At 49.4% G+C, this 14572-nt stretch overlaps 1 protein-coding gene across 2 annotated transcripts in view; it reads right to left on the reverse strand.

Moving 5' to 3' along the window:
• Positions 1–228: 228 nt before the first annotated feature.
• RGS8 (regulator of G protein signaling 8) overlaps positions 229–14572 on the reverse strand; it is a 60008-nt gene continuing 45664 nt past the window's right edge. For both annotated transcript variants that reach the window (XM_045298266.1, XM_045298267.1), the window contains exons 5-6: positions 5969–6135; positions 229–4836 (exon numbers count right to left, since the gene is read on the reverse strand). In XM_045298266.1, the coding sequence (XP_045154201.1) occupies positions 4654–4836; positions 5969–6135 (350 nt within the window). In that variant the 3' untranslated portion in view covers positions 229–4653. The remainder of the gene's footprint in view (positions 4837–5968; positions 6136–14572) is intronic.

Raw genomic sequence — 14572 nt, forward strand, 5'->3', positions numbered from 1 at the left:
CCGTGTTTCCCAGCAGCAGGTGGCACCAGCAAAAATGCCACCTAGCATTTATAGAGTGCCTGTACCCAGTCTCCCCACCCGCTTGTCCGTCCCCCACCATCGCCACCCCTCTTCCACACACACAGCCCGGGCCAGGCTGAGGCTGCCTGCCTGCGGAGCGGCCAGATGCTATTGGAAGTTTTTTCATAAAGAGTCCGGCGGCCAGAAACGTGGGCACAGCACGCAAGGGCAGCTTGGTCAGGATCTGTTTATTATGCGCTCACAGCGTGGTGTCGAGTAGAGGTGAATGACATGATTCCACGGTACGCGGCCACGGAACAGCCACGCGCTTTGTATGGCAGGTGAGCGGCTGCGCGGCTGCCGTGCGCGCCGCGTGACTCGGCTAATTCTACAGTGCTCGCAGCGCACCCCCTCAGCCCGGCCTCCTTTTCCGCACCCAGCAGGGGGAGGGAGCAGAAGGGTCCCCGAGGAGTAGGGATCAGAAAGGGGACAGTTTATGGAGAGGAACTGAGCCCCACACCTGGGAGGCCAGTGGTGCCACCTGGAAGTCTCCCATCTTGGTCCCCAGCATCCTATGGAGTCCTGGAAGCCACGGGGCCAAGGACACATCTGTTCTCAGCCACTTGCTCCACGAGCGTCCGGCAAGGGGCACAGGGTCTCAGCTCTGACGCAGAGGGAAGCAGGTTTAGAGAGAGCTGACACTTGGAAGGTGAGGCCCTCTGCCTTGCTTGAAAGTGGCCGCAGGCCAGGTGAGAGGAAGAGTTCTGGGCAGTCTTAGTGACAGGAGAGCCTCCCACCTCGGAATCAGCCCACTCTCCCTTCTGGTTCACAGAGAGGCAGACTCCACAGAAGCGTCTTGTCTTCCATGCCTGGCTCCTTCTCTTCTGTCATCTCCATTGCCGCCCTCCCCTCCCGCAGTTCTCGGCTCAAAGCCCCACACCACTTCCTCCCAGCAGGATAAGCCTCTCCACAGCCTAGGGTCTGGAGAAGCCAGACACCCAGCGGAGCTGAGGAGACACACAGACAGGGCCGGCCTGCACCCCGAGACTGGGCCTGCTGCCTGGCAGAACCCCTTTTCACAGCTTTGGTTTGCTCAGAGCAGCAAGTTCTGGGGAGAGCACCAGTGGGGAAAGTCCACTGGGAACCCCCTGGCTACCCCTCCTGGCTGGGGCCAAAGGGGGACAGGTAAGCTCTTGGAGCAAGGACCCAAATCCCACTGTGGCCTCAGGAACCCCCTCCGTGGAGAAATTCAGAAGTTTCTGTGTTAGCATGGCAACGATTCCTACCACAACACTCTGCCCTGACTACCCGAGTTCCACCCTACCCTGCTGCATGGCCTTAGGAACAGAGGCATCGGCTAAACGTAAAGCAGTCAAACTTGAGTTAGCACGAAACCAACAGGGGCAAGCAGCAGCCCACAGGGGGAGTTTGGAGGAAGCACTGTGAACCAGGCTAGGACTACACGCCACGGGAACTCGCAGGACCTTCAGCTCCCTGCCCCAGCAGGTGGGCGTTCCTGCTGCCAAACAGAGTGCATGCAGCTTGTGTGGGGAAGGACTTAGAGGAAGTTGAGTTCTGAGGCTGGGAACGTTCCCGGTACTTCTGCTTGTTTTCATGTTGATGTGCTCTGTCCCTCTGGCCTCACACTTGTGCCTGTGCCCACCTCTGCCTTTCCCCTAGCTCCTTAAAGAAATCACCAAGGACTTCGTCTCTTTCCCCAGGGCTTCTCATGGGCTCTAGAACTGGATCTGATAGTTGGGTTTCCTAAAACTCCCAAGGTTTATATGCATAATTAGCAGCCAAAGTGGCGAGTCACTTCTCCGGGGCTGTTTCTCAAGTTTGGACCTCCGACCACTACACCACCGAGGGTGTGTTAAAAATGCCGACTTCTGGGTCCCACACGAGGTCTGCTGGTTCAACATTGCTTGGGGGGGCAGCCAAGAAACAGGATTTGTAACAGGCTTTCTAGTGAGGACTCCCAAAGACCACCCAGGGGCTGAGAGCCCACCTAGATGTCCCAGCACCGCCCGCTGCCTTGCCTCTGGCGCAAAGGTCCCAGGCCCAGAGCGAGCTCCCCGCACCCCAGAAAGTAGTCCACAGCACATGCCGGCATAAGGAGCACAGGAAGACAATACATAAACTGCAACACCCAGGGGTGCCAACCTAGAGAGGCGGATGAGGGCCTGTGGAAGAGGAGATGAGGGAGGGGGCAGGGCTGGGAGACACTGAGGCCAGGGATGAGGTATGCTTGGATATTGCTCTAGATGTTGTAAACATGTCTCTTTGTTTCATCACAGACCAGAACCTGGGCCGGCGTGACCAACGTGCCAAAGAGTGGGCATCAGAGTGGGGAGCTCTGTACCTCTTGGGAGGGAAGCAAGACATCAAGGGAGTGGGAGAGCCCCACCACATAGGAAGACTATCTCTGTGGTTACACTGGTTGAAGGTTCACAATTGTCACGCACGCAGGCGCACACGGATGCTCCACAGACGAACTATAAATATCACGATCACATTCCTCCACAAAGACACACGCCCACATACCCTCGCTCAGCTGCACCCAGCACCCCAGCCTTGGTCCTTCAAACCTCTTCATCACGGGAGGAAGTCACCAAGGCGCCATGACACCACTGCCTCTGCCCCACCAGTCGTTGGCAAGCACGCTGGGCCCCCAGCACGGTCACCATGCAATCGTCTTTTCGGTCTTTTCTCCTTGGGACAGTGGAAGTGGTGAAAGCATTGGCCATCCCCATTACTCTGTGCGGCTCCAGTTTGCACGCACCTCGCCGTCCACAGGAGAGTTGGCAGCAGACGCACATTTCATATGTAAACAATGTTTAGAATACCCTGTTAGGAAATTTCATCATTAATTCTGGCAGCATTAGCTAACAATGTTTTTTCTCCTCCTTCTTAACTAGTGTGTAGGGATACTACCCAGTCTAACCAGACACCCCATTGGAGGCTTCACAGTCCTTGAAAGTAAAACTGCACAGGTCTCAGCATCCGGGCTGGAAGGCTCTGCTGTCGCTCTGCTCGATGGTTCTTAGAGGCCGTGCCCCAGACGCTAGATGACCCTGTGCAGGTGGTGGATGGGCCTGAACACAAGGGGGACTCGAGGGCCTTCCTGGTCTGTCCACCTTTGCCAAGGAGAGAAGTCATTCAGAGATTCACTGAACAGGAGTACAAGGCCTGACCTAGGAGTGGACTTCAGCCCAGCTCTTCTCTGCCTGAATTCCAGAGCTGGTGCCTAATCCCGTCGGCTGTCCCATTTGGTCAAGCTTATGGTCTTGTAAACCTGCACTGAATCCAGGACCTGGATCCATTAGCCACAAATGATCTCAGGAGTAACTCCTCCATTCCCCCAGAGACCCTCTTCCAAGATCCTTCTCTGCTCTCTCGTCTCTCTGAGGATTCAATCCCTTGGCGCTTCTCTCGTGCTAAAGTTGGCTGTTTATAAGTAAGTGGAATAGGGAAGCTGCTCACTCACTCTCAAGGCAGAGCTCTCGACACATTTCAGCAGCAACCCGGGAGTCCGGAAAAGCATTTCTGGAAGACTCTCATGGCCAGGCCCACTGTCCCCAAGCCAGGTGTTCACAGTGATCTTCTGAGCCACACTCCGCAGAGATCCAGAGGGAAGCTGCTGAGTAGCCAGGGGGACCCTCATGAGAGGGGCCTTTCTGAGAATGCATGCTCCCAGGAAGCAAGCCTAGGTTCCCTTCCTCCCCCACCATAATCACATGACCTGCATGGAAGGGAAGGAGGGGAGACAGGGAGTCACCTCCCTTTGCCAAGCCGTCGGTCATCCTAAGAGACTGGTGATGCCCCACCCTACAGGGAGGTGTGAGTAAAGATTGACATTAAGCAACAGACAGGTTATGTGGTGTCCCATTGCACAAAAATCTACTGGTGCTACATTCCCTGGTCATTCAGCTTCTAGAAAACTTCTTGGTAAAAATTGAGAAGAGTCACATGCTGCACCTTCCCTAATAGCAGCCTCACGTCCTGTAGGACATCTCCCCCAGGCCCTTTCTGGAAGTGCAAGGGTCAGGGAGTGTTGGGAATTTCCTAGGCTAACATGGGCAGTGGTCACAGCTTTTTACATTGGTCCAATAGAAACGGAAGAACCAGCCAAACCACATGGAGTTTTCCCCCATCTCTCAGAGGCCAGCGGTCAGTGACAGTGCTAGACACATGGGATCCACAGATCCATGAGGTCCCAGGATGGGCAGAGCCTCCCAGCTACTGCTCCCAGGGGTAGAGGACAAGTGAAGAGTCCGCACATCTAACTGCGGAGGGCATCGAGGGATTAGAAACTGCATTGGCATTATTTACAGATTAGCCCAGCATAGCGAATCTGCCTTCTCAGCGGAGATGACCCAAGGTGTTATGAAGGGCAAGTGGTGACCCAGGAAAGGGTGACCATGGCAAGGTGCTACCACTAACCAAAACACAAACATGGGTAAAGGGAATAGCTCTCGGGCCCTGACAGCTGGGTCATGCTTTGGAATGACCCTTCATCCCTTATCTCCAGACTCCCACCCCAGGAGAAGGTGTTCCCTTCTTCTGAACACCTAGGCTATTTCACGTTAGACTATGGTCTTGGCAGCCAGGGAAGGGGAAAGCCGGTGATTTCCATGAGTCCCCATCTGAAGCCTAACTGAGCCTCCTTTGGCTTTGGGACAGCAAATCTAAGTACATTTTGGACCTCAAGAACCTGGGGTACGAGTCTTTCTCCATGAGGCTGTATACTTTGCCCTGGGCTTGGTCAAAGCAAGTCAGGGAGGGCTCCTGCATGTTCTTCCTCGTGGCTTCTCGGGTCTGGAAGTCAATGTTGACCTGGGAGACACAAGCGAAGAGCGAGGTCACAGGCCCGCAAAGGCCAAGGTTCCTGGCAGTTAGCCCTGGCTAGATAGAAATTACGTAATGGCAGCATCTTCTATCAATCAAACCATGGATGCTTTCCAAAATGCTCTTATGAAGGTCATGGCTTTTGATCACTGTCAGAACCCCACAAGGTCAGAAGAGCCGATATTCTCAACCATAGTTCATAAGAGGGACTAAAGAGCTTGCCTGAAGCATCATGGGCAGTTGGTCGTAGAACCAAGGCAAAGCCCCCCAGTCACCCGAGTCTTCCTCCTGGCCTCTTCATACTGCCAGGCAAAGGTGAGAGTCACACCAAATGTGTGTGACTGGTTCCTAAAGCAAGCTGATTGCCTCTTGTCCTCTCCGTACTACTAAGGAAACGGATACCCAAGGGAAGAGAGATCTTGATTAGAACGAATGTCTCTGTTCCAGCCAGTACCATAAGAGGCCTGCAGCCTCCTGGTCAACTGGCCCAAGAGTTCACGTCCCCCGAGTCAAACCCTAACTGAAAAGTTCCAGGTATTTCATGGACCTAAGCTCACAGACCAGCAAATATTCTTCTTCCAAGAAATCCTCCCAGGGAAAATTCTGTTTTATATCTCACAACAGCAATACGTAGGATTTAATTTGATGATGATGATGTTTTTGTTGTTGTTAATGTCAAAGGAGCCCTGGTGGCATAGTGGTTTACATGTTGAGCTGCTGCCCACAAGGTCAGTAGTTCGGACCCACCAGGCACTCCTTGGGAGAAAGCTAAGGCTTTCTGCTCTCCTAAGGAGCTCCAGTCTGGGAAACCCACACAGAGAGCCGGCCCCGCCGCCCCCTCCTGTCGGCTAGTTATGAGTCAGAGTCGATGGAAGGACGGTTTCGGAGTATCTTCACAGAAGCAACCATCTTTCTCCCACATGTGTTCAAGCCACTTAAACCACCATGCCACCCGGCCTCGCAGCCTTAAAAATCACTCACTTAGCATAAAGAGTAACCATCAGAATGGTTCGGTCTAAGAAAGGCCCCATCCAGCTGCCTCAGATTTCCGCAGAGGAGCGGACAGTGGGCCAGAAACCATAGGCAAAGGCTTGTGAGACAGTCACCGCCACCAACACACCTCCCGGGGAGCCTGCACATCCACGAATTCCTCAAAGATCCGATGGGCCTTGGAGACCAGTTTCGCAGTTGACCTGGTCTTCTTGAACTCCTCGCAGGCCAGCCAGAACTCCAGATTCTCCTCGCTGAACTCCGTCTTCAGGAAGGCGCGGAAGGCGGCCACCCCATCTGTGAATGTGGAGACGGGTGAAAAGGGACCAGGAGAGAAGAAATGTGAGCTCAGGGGCCATAGAAGATCTAGGAAGGACATGAGGACGTGAAGGTGGTCCTTGCTGCCCAGCTCTCCCTGCCCCTCTCCGCCCTCGCTTACACACAGGCATACCCTGAGGGATGGATCAGGCTCCTCGTTGAAGGAAGGTAGTGGTATTGGGATAAATATTTAGGAAGTTATAGTACTAACAATCAGCCCTCAGTCGTCACCACCTGCCCCATGACACTTGGTTGGCTGTTCCCCGGCCCCACTGCTCAGCCTAGGTTGCCAATTGGCCGAGATAATACATGTCATCGAGTCCTGACCCTAACCCAAGTCAACCACCTTGAAGTAGCTTATCTGTTCTCAGATGAGCTCGGGCCAGGTCGAAAAGTCTCAGGGTTAAAGCTTTCACCACTACTGGGAACCATCTGAAAGGAACCCCGCCCTCCATCCCAGTGAAGTCAGTTAGTGATGCCATGCTGTTTACCTGTATGAGGGGCCTTCAAAAACGTTTGTAGAAAATGGCATTTTCCACCAACTTTCCAAAGGCCCCTCCTAGTAGCTCCTGGCTTCTTTCAAGAAAACCTTGGAGGCCCCATATCTTACTGTTTTATTTCATGGATCTTTTCCTTTAAAAGATTTTGCCACAATACAGAGTACTAACCACTATATGTTCATTCATATCATTCAATGCATGAACGCCAACATAGGTAACCCCCAGAGAAAGTAACAGGAGTAACGGTTTCCTGAGGGCATGGGAAGAGTTTGATTCAACAATTGCTATGCCCTCTTATTTATGTTAATCAATGCCATGCATAATGCCAAGCAGAGCCTCCAACCAGAATAAGATAAGCAAGGTTGACAACATAGACTTGGAAGAGGGAGTATCATTTATTGATAGCCTCTATAGTCAGTTTAGAGTCCTGGGTGGTACAAATAGTTAACATACTGGCTATTAACTAAAAGTTTGGATATTCAAGCCCACCCAGATGCACATTGGAAGAAAGGTCTGGCAACCTACTTCCCCAAAATTGGCGATTAAAAACCTAGGGCACAAAGTTCCACTCTGACATACATGGTCACTGGGTTGTAGCTGTTAATGCTTTTATTTTTAAATTCCTAAAGTAAAAATTGTAGTCCTTAATTACTCTCCACTAATTGAATAAGAACTCTAAATTTCTATAAACTTCCCCCAGGGGGTGGGCACATGCGATCTAAAACAAAGCATTTATTGTCATAATTTTTTAAAAAAGAACTCAGCCTATAATGTATCATTTTTAAAATTCACTCAAAACGAAAATAAAACAATTGCTATTCCCTGTGAGGGTCTGAGACTAACTCTACGTGGCAGTAGAACGCCTCATCTTTCTGTTTCAGGGAAGCTGGTGATTTCGAACTGCCAACCTTGTGGTTAGCAGCCCCGTGCATAATCACCATGCTACTAGTGTTCCTCTAAAAATAACTAGAAATCCTCTAGTTTCTCTCCAGATTGTATAAATCTTTGCCTTTTAAAAGTCACTGGCAAGAAGAAACTGTTAATAATGATGGATGCTGGGTGATGGGATGGCTTGAATATTGCTATCCAGCTAATATGCACTAGTCACTAGCCAGTGAGCATTACAGAGGGTTACTCATATCAAGCAATTAAAGTATTTATTTTCTAAAACATTTTTTATTTTCTCTAAGTCATTGTGCATCTTAGACTTTTTAAATAGCCTGTTGTTTGCTTCTGTTTGTTTGTTTTGGATAGGAAAGATAAACAGTTTAATATGTGTTGATAGCTTTTTATTTTTTTAAACACCAAAAATTAATAGATAATAATAAGGAAGATGGGTACAACCTTGATAATCCTTTTTTTTTAATCGTTTTATTAGGGGCTTATACGACTCTTATCACAACCCATACATACATCAGTTGTGTAAAGCACATTTGTACATTCATTGCCCTCGTCATTCTCAAAACATTTGCTCTCCACTTAAGCCACCAGCATCAGGTTCTCCTCCGCCCCCCTTCCCTCCCCACTCCCCCCTCCCTCATGAGCCCTTGACAATTTATAAATTGTTTATTTTGTCATATCTTGCCCTGCTCGACGTCTCCCTTCACCCACTTTTCTGTTGTCCATCCCCCAGGGAGGAGGTCACATATAGTTCCTTGTAATTGGTTCCCTCTTTCCAAGCCACTCTCCCTCTACCCTCCCAGTATCGCCACTCATACCACTGGTCCTGAAGGGATCATCCACCCTGGATTCCCTGTGTTTCCAGTTCCTATCTGTACCAGTATACACCCTCTGGCCTAGCTAGACTTGCAAGGTAGAATTCGGATCATGATAGTAGGGGGAGGGAGGAAGCATTTAGGAACTAGAGGAAAGTTGTATTTTTCACTTGATAATCCTTTGCATACAAACAACTGAAATGATAAAAAAAAAAGGTTGAAACGTTTGCTAACTACTAGGTTAAAATTCTTCTAGACCAGAGAAACAGAACAATGTTAAAATGGCTAGAAACAGACAAGTTATAGACTAGGAGGAAGTAGTTCCAAATCTTATGTCTGACAAAGGGTTTGTATCCGGAATATATAAAGCACTCTCAGGAATCTATAGTAAGAACTTAAAAACCCAATACAGTGAACCCTCACCACTTCGCGCTTCGACTTCCGCGGCTTCACTCTATCGCGGTTTTTGCGTAACAGCACCCACTGCCTACACCCGCTCCTTCAGAGAAAAAAGACGGTGACTCACCTGTAGAGTACATCCCTTAAGTCATTTCATAGGCTATTGATTACAGTATTTGTAAGAACTATGTATAATAATACTGTATGTGAAATATGTAATACTGTAAACTAGATGCCATAAATAATATAATAAATAGTAAATGATCATTGTAACGTCCAAAATGTTTTACTGTATTTTCCCTTTTTCGTTTAATAAATTGGGTAATACGAGTGTAATGGTGACTAAAGGGTGTTTTTTCATTGTCCTCTATGCTCTAACTACGAAAATATTTGATTTACAAATAAGGAATCCTACTTCTCGGAATTTCATTTATCACGGTAGGGTCTAGAACCGATTAACCGCGATAAATGAGGGTTCACTGTATTCCCAGTTAGGTGGGAACCTCATCTATTGCTAACGGATACACAAAGTGGTGCTGTCACTTTGGAGTTTTTTACAAAGTTAAATATACATTGACTCTATGACCAAGCAATTTCACTTCCAGACCTTTGCCCAGAGTAAATGGAAGCTTAGTTCACTCAAAAACCTACACATTCATATTTATAGCAGTGCTGGTCATCATCATCAAAAACTGAACACAATGTAAATATCAATCAACACTGCCAAGCTAACACCAAACCCATTGTCTTCAAGTCAATTCCAACTCGTAGCCAGCAGCCCCCTAGGACCGAGTCGAACTGCTCCCAGGGTTTCAGAAGCTGTAAACCTTACAGAAGCAGACTCCATCTTTTTTGTCCTCATCATTTTTGGGGGGCTTGTGCAACTCTTATCACAATCCATCCATCCATTGTGTCAAGCACATTTGTACATTTGTTGCCTTTGTTTTTAAAGCAGATTTCAAATAAAATTTACAAGAACACCTTTTATATTTCCCACAAATAGAAATGTAGTTGGGTTTATATCACACCTTCCTGACGAGTTGTACTGCCCTGTAAGTTCTAAAAGTTCCACTCAGGAGATGAGACAGTGGGACTTGTCCCCTCACGGTGGCAGCATGCAAACCATTGGTGTTGGTGAGGCAGCAGCCGCAGACCTAGGATGCACTTCTGCCCCAGCCCCCTCAGCCTGAGGGACTGTCTGTACTTGTGAGAGGGAAATAGGCCGGTTTTGTCTGATCTCGTAGGCTTGTCTGCATCGAATATGAATTATGGGAAGGTTACCAGCAAGCCAGGCAACAAGGAACATCGATGTTACAGTCTGTTCTCAATTGTGCTGGTGTAGACGAACTGGTTTTTTAGGTAGACAGAATAAAAATATAAAACAGATCTTTTATTACCCACATGAGAATAATAGTCATAAAAGTGAACACTAAATTGCAAGAGTCAAGAACCTGAGAAAAATTACCAAAACTAACTTTTTAAGAAGAAAAAAAATTTTTTTAATGTTTTATTGTGAATTGGCTGACAGTGTCCAGCGCCAATCGGTCTTCCATTCAATCGCTTACGTGCGTCTAGTTCCTCGTGCGCTCCCCACAACGAAACACGGCTTATCTCACTTCCCCCCTGACTTTCCTGTTCCTAGCCCTTCCTCTCTCGTAACCTGGCTAAACTCTCTCCTTGGGTAAATGCTGATCAAAAGCCTTTTGATGGCAAATGGCTGATTGTTCTAAGGAATGCATGCCTCCTCGTGCTATTGTTCATTTATTATTTGGCTGAAGATTAAACCACAGAAGGGCGTTCAGTTCCAGGTCTGAAGGGTGACTTGAGGGCTGCCCGTCCCCATCTGACCAATAAGCCTGAACTTTCTTATGACTTTGGGTTTTGTTCCACATTTTTCTCCTCTCTCCAAACCCCAAACTCCAAACTCACTGCCATCGAGTCAATGCTGACTCGCAGTGAACCCCCCTGCCCGTGGGTCCCCACAAATGGAAATGTAGTTGTTTACAGGAGTTGTCATTTACTGTAGTTGCTTACTCTTTACAGGAGTAAAGCAGCTATTAGTTTGGTGCTGCTAACCATTTGGGTCACAGCCCAACACATAAACCCTATATCACCAGGACTCCTCCACATTATCCAGGGCCTTCTAATGGGACCCCTTTCAGAGCTATTAGCAGTGCTAGACAGGCACTAGTACTTAGGATATCAGGGTCTTGGAGATGGACGTTCATATGGTCCATTTATCCACTGGATGAATTAGTTCCATGTGTCTTAAATTCTCTTCATGGTCCTTTATTCTAGATGAGGAGAGAGCAATGGCTGTATCTTAGATAACCATCTGCCAGGTTTTAAGACCACGGTCACTATTCAGGGAGTTTGCACATAGTCTTTGTGGACAACTGAACTCGGTGCCCCTTGAGACTATCATCCTGAGACCCCAGGTCCAGAGACAGTCCATTTTGGCCTTTAAAGCATAAGGACAAGTAAGTTTGCAGACCTGAACTTGAAGTATGAGCAACCAAAGTAGAGTAGCGAGATAAAAGATGATCCAAGTCAGGACACATTTGAGAGTGAGAGAGGTACCACTGTTGATTCCACAGGGACAGTGGGCATAAACCATGGCCACCATGGGCCAGAACTCTCAGCCCTGGAGAGCAATTAACCTAATGGATGGATGGACTACATTAACATCAGTCTCCACAATCCTGAGACCAGAAGAACTAGACAGTGCCCACCCGGCCCTGCTAATAGCTCTCCGATTAGAAGGTTCTGGAGGGAGCGGAGAAAATGTGGAACAAAACTCATAAGTGCTCCCTCGGACCTGGAAGTGAATGAGGGTCGTTGCCACCCAACAGCATGAACAGAATGCAAAAGAGAGGACGACCGTTTAGGCTCAATTGAGGCATCTGTTCAGATCACTCCCCGTTCCCCCCTACCCCCCACTTCAGGTTGCAAACCCCAGGAGGAGCAGGTAGAAACCACAGGGCAGTTGAGGGTCGATGTGAGTGGCAGTGCTCAGGCAGAGAGAGGCTGGGGGGTCATCCATTCAATTCAACCATGTTTTTCAACAGGTCCTAAGACCCAAAGCATTGTTCTGAGTCTTGGGATTCCCCAGGGAACAAAGTGTAAAATCCACGGGGCATCGAGGTCACCCTTCTTGTGACCCAACACTCCCCTCATCCCTCCCAAATTCCTTTTGGAGGCGATCCAGAAGTTTCCTCCGGCTTCCCGAGGGCCCTGGGATCTGAGAGCTAGTGTGCCTGCCAGACACGGTGCACAGCGGGAGCGATGGGCGCAGATGAGACGGACCAACAGCCGAGCCGCGGGCGTCTCCGGGGAGACGTGGCGGGTCGAGAAGTGCTCGGAGCAGGGACCAGACCGCACGGACAGGGGGCAGGGAGAGACTCTGGGAGGCTGGCAGCGTCACGGGAGGTCACAGGCGTCGAGACGGCACTCCCGGAGCGACCGCATGGAGGTGTGCTCAGTGAGACGTGCTGTGGGGTTGGATTTCCGTTTGTGCTTTGGCACTCGGAGACGGGTACTTAAAGAGCAGGTGGGAATCGGCTTCTGGTCAAGACAGAAACGATCTTTCCGGCGTCGTGTGTGGGATCATGAGACGCTGTGCTAAGGGGGACAGGGCGCAGACGCAATCTCTTCCCCCCAGCCCCGTGTCCCCCGGGTGGGTCTCGGGGCTCCTAGGCTTGCGGCCGCAGAACCATGCCAAAGACGAGGAAACAGACGGCCCGGAGGAAAAGTGGCTCTCCTGAGATCTCACAAGTGACAGAGTGCCATGTCAAAGAGCTGGCCTCGGAAGCAGCCCCCAGCTGGGAGGAAGGAGAATGCGCACGCGCGAAGAAGACCCAATTTATGTAGAAATTGTTGACTGGGGATCTAAACCACTGTGTGTGAAGCTTCACCCAAAACACAGTGAAATGCCATCCAAAAAACCCAACAAACAAACAAACAAACAAAAAGCACAAAACCCACCTACAAGATCTGAGGAACACCCCCTCTCAACCTATGCAGTGCTCATGGCATTCCGGGGATTCATTCATTCACCTATGCCGGGCGCTGGAAGCGGGCACAGCTGTGGTCTCACAGACCTTGCAGGCAGAGGGCACTTTGAGCCAAGCAAGCCTGGTGGTGGTGGAGGGAGCCAAACTGTGTGATGGGGGAAGTATAGGGTGTGTGGAAGTACCCGGGCCTCAGACCAGAGACGCAAGGGGAAAGCGTGCAGGAGGAAGGGGCTTCTGCACTGGCCAAGCTGCAATGGAGAGGGAGGCAGCAATGGGAAAAGGGGAAGGGGCAGGGGGAGAAGAGAATTGTAGGAAGGAGCGAAGGCCTAAAATTAAGCAAGTTTATTTGAGTCGTTGCAAATGGCGTAGGAAGACTGGTGAGTAATAATAACGATGATAGGATAATAATACAGCTAAAATGTGTTGAGCCCAGTTATAGTGGTGCAATAGTTAAGCGCACAGTTGATAACCAACCCAGTGGTTCCACCCCAGAAAGACCAGGCAAACTACCCCTGTCAAAACTCTGTGGGGCAGCTCTGTCCCACGGGCTCATCAGAACTCTTGTGCCTTCACTGCACAAGAATAACGAGTGAGATGCCCATCAGACTCAGCCACAGAGAATGCAATCACTGGTGGCCTTGGCGGGGACAATTCTAGGGGCGCAATAGAGCTCTAGCCATCTGTAGTTCCTATAGGCACGGTAGACAAGGCTTTCTAGTCCTGTAAACAGCTATGGGTACAGACACCCATAGGAGTAGTCCTACCCTGTCCTACAGGGTCGCCATGTGTCAGCATCGACTCGAGTTTGGTTTCTGACAGGCAAGAATAGGAGCCAAGGTGGTTTCATGGCTGAGCACTCAGCTGCTAACCAAAAGGTCAGTGGTTTGAATCTACCACCTGCTCTCCAGAAGAAAGAGTGTCTGCTTCCGTAATGCTTTACAGTCTTGGAACCCTATGGGGCAGTCCTTGCCTGTCCTATAGGGTCACTGCGAGCTGGAATCCATTTGAGGGCAGTAGGCTTTTTGATAGGTGTGAATGAGTGGGGAGGATGGGAAAGGATTCATTCAGATGCCGCTTGAGAGACATTGGGCAGACAAGGGAAAGCAGAGTGATCGGTTGGCACTGCTGGAAGGAAGCAAAGTCGAGGGAGCTATCTTTTCTTTGAGACAGCCTTTTCTGTATGCATGTTGAAACGTTGATCGGATGAGGAAAAACTTGTTGAGCAGGAGTAGTTGACGTTAAAGGAAAGAGACTTTAACTGTGTAATTTGCCCCTATGGAGAAGCAGGCCTAAGGACAGGATTATAATCGAGAGAACGAGTAGACCTGATTGCATGTGAAGCAGGGGAGTTTCTCATTTGGGTGTAGAAATTGAAGGAGTTCCCGTCTGAGATTCGCTCCAGAAGGTGATGGAACAAGGGGGAGTCAGAATTATTTGAAGTTGAGACAAGAAGATTATTTACGCACTACAGGCAAGGCTTTTTGCTGGAGATTTTACAAACACCGGCTCCCTTCACCTCCACAGCCCTGCAGACACACATAGTTCGCATCACTCTCATTTTCCATATGAAGAAACTGAAGCTTTTAGAAGTCAGATAAACTGCCCATGGTTACTCAGCTGGCAGGTGGGAGAATGGAGCCAAGATGCTCAGTATCCATGTGACTCCAAAGACCTTTCCAGATGGGTTTGCAGGCAGAAGGAAAGGGGCCAGGAAGACAGACATTAGAAAAAGAATAGAATCTGGTAAAGCCAAACTGGAGAGGAGGAGGGGAGCAGGCATAAATGCCCT

Source organism: Echinops telfairi, unplaced genomic scaffold (genome assembly GCF_000313985.2).
Source record: "Echinops telfairi isolate 266 unplaced genomic scaffold, ASM31398v2 ScPeMD7_7424;HRSCAF=8462, whole genome shotgun sequence".
Classification (NCBI taxonomy): Eukaryota; Metazoa; Chordata; class Mammalia; order Afrosoricida; family Tenrecidae; genus Echinops; species Echinops telfairi.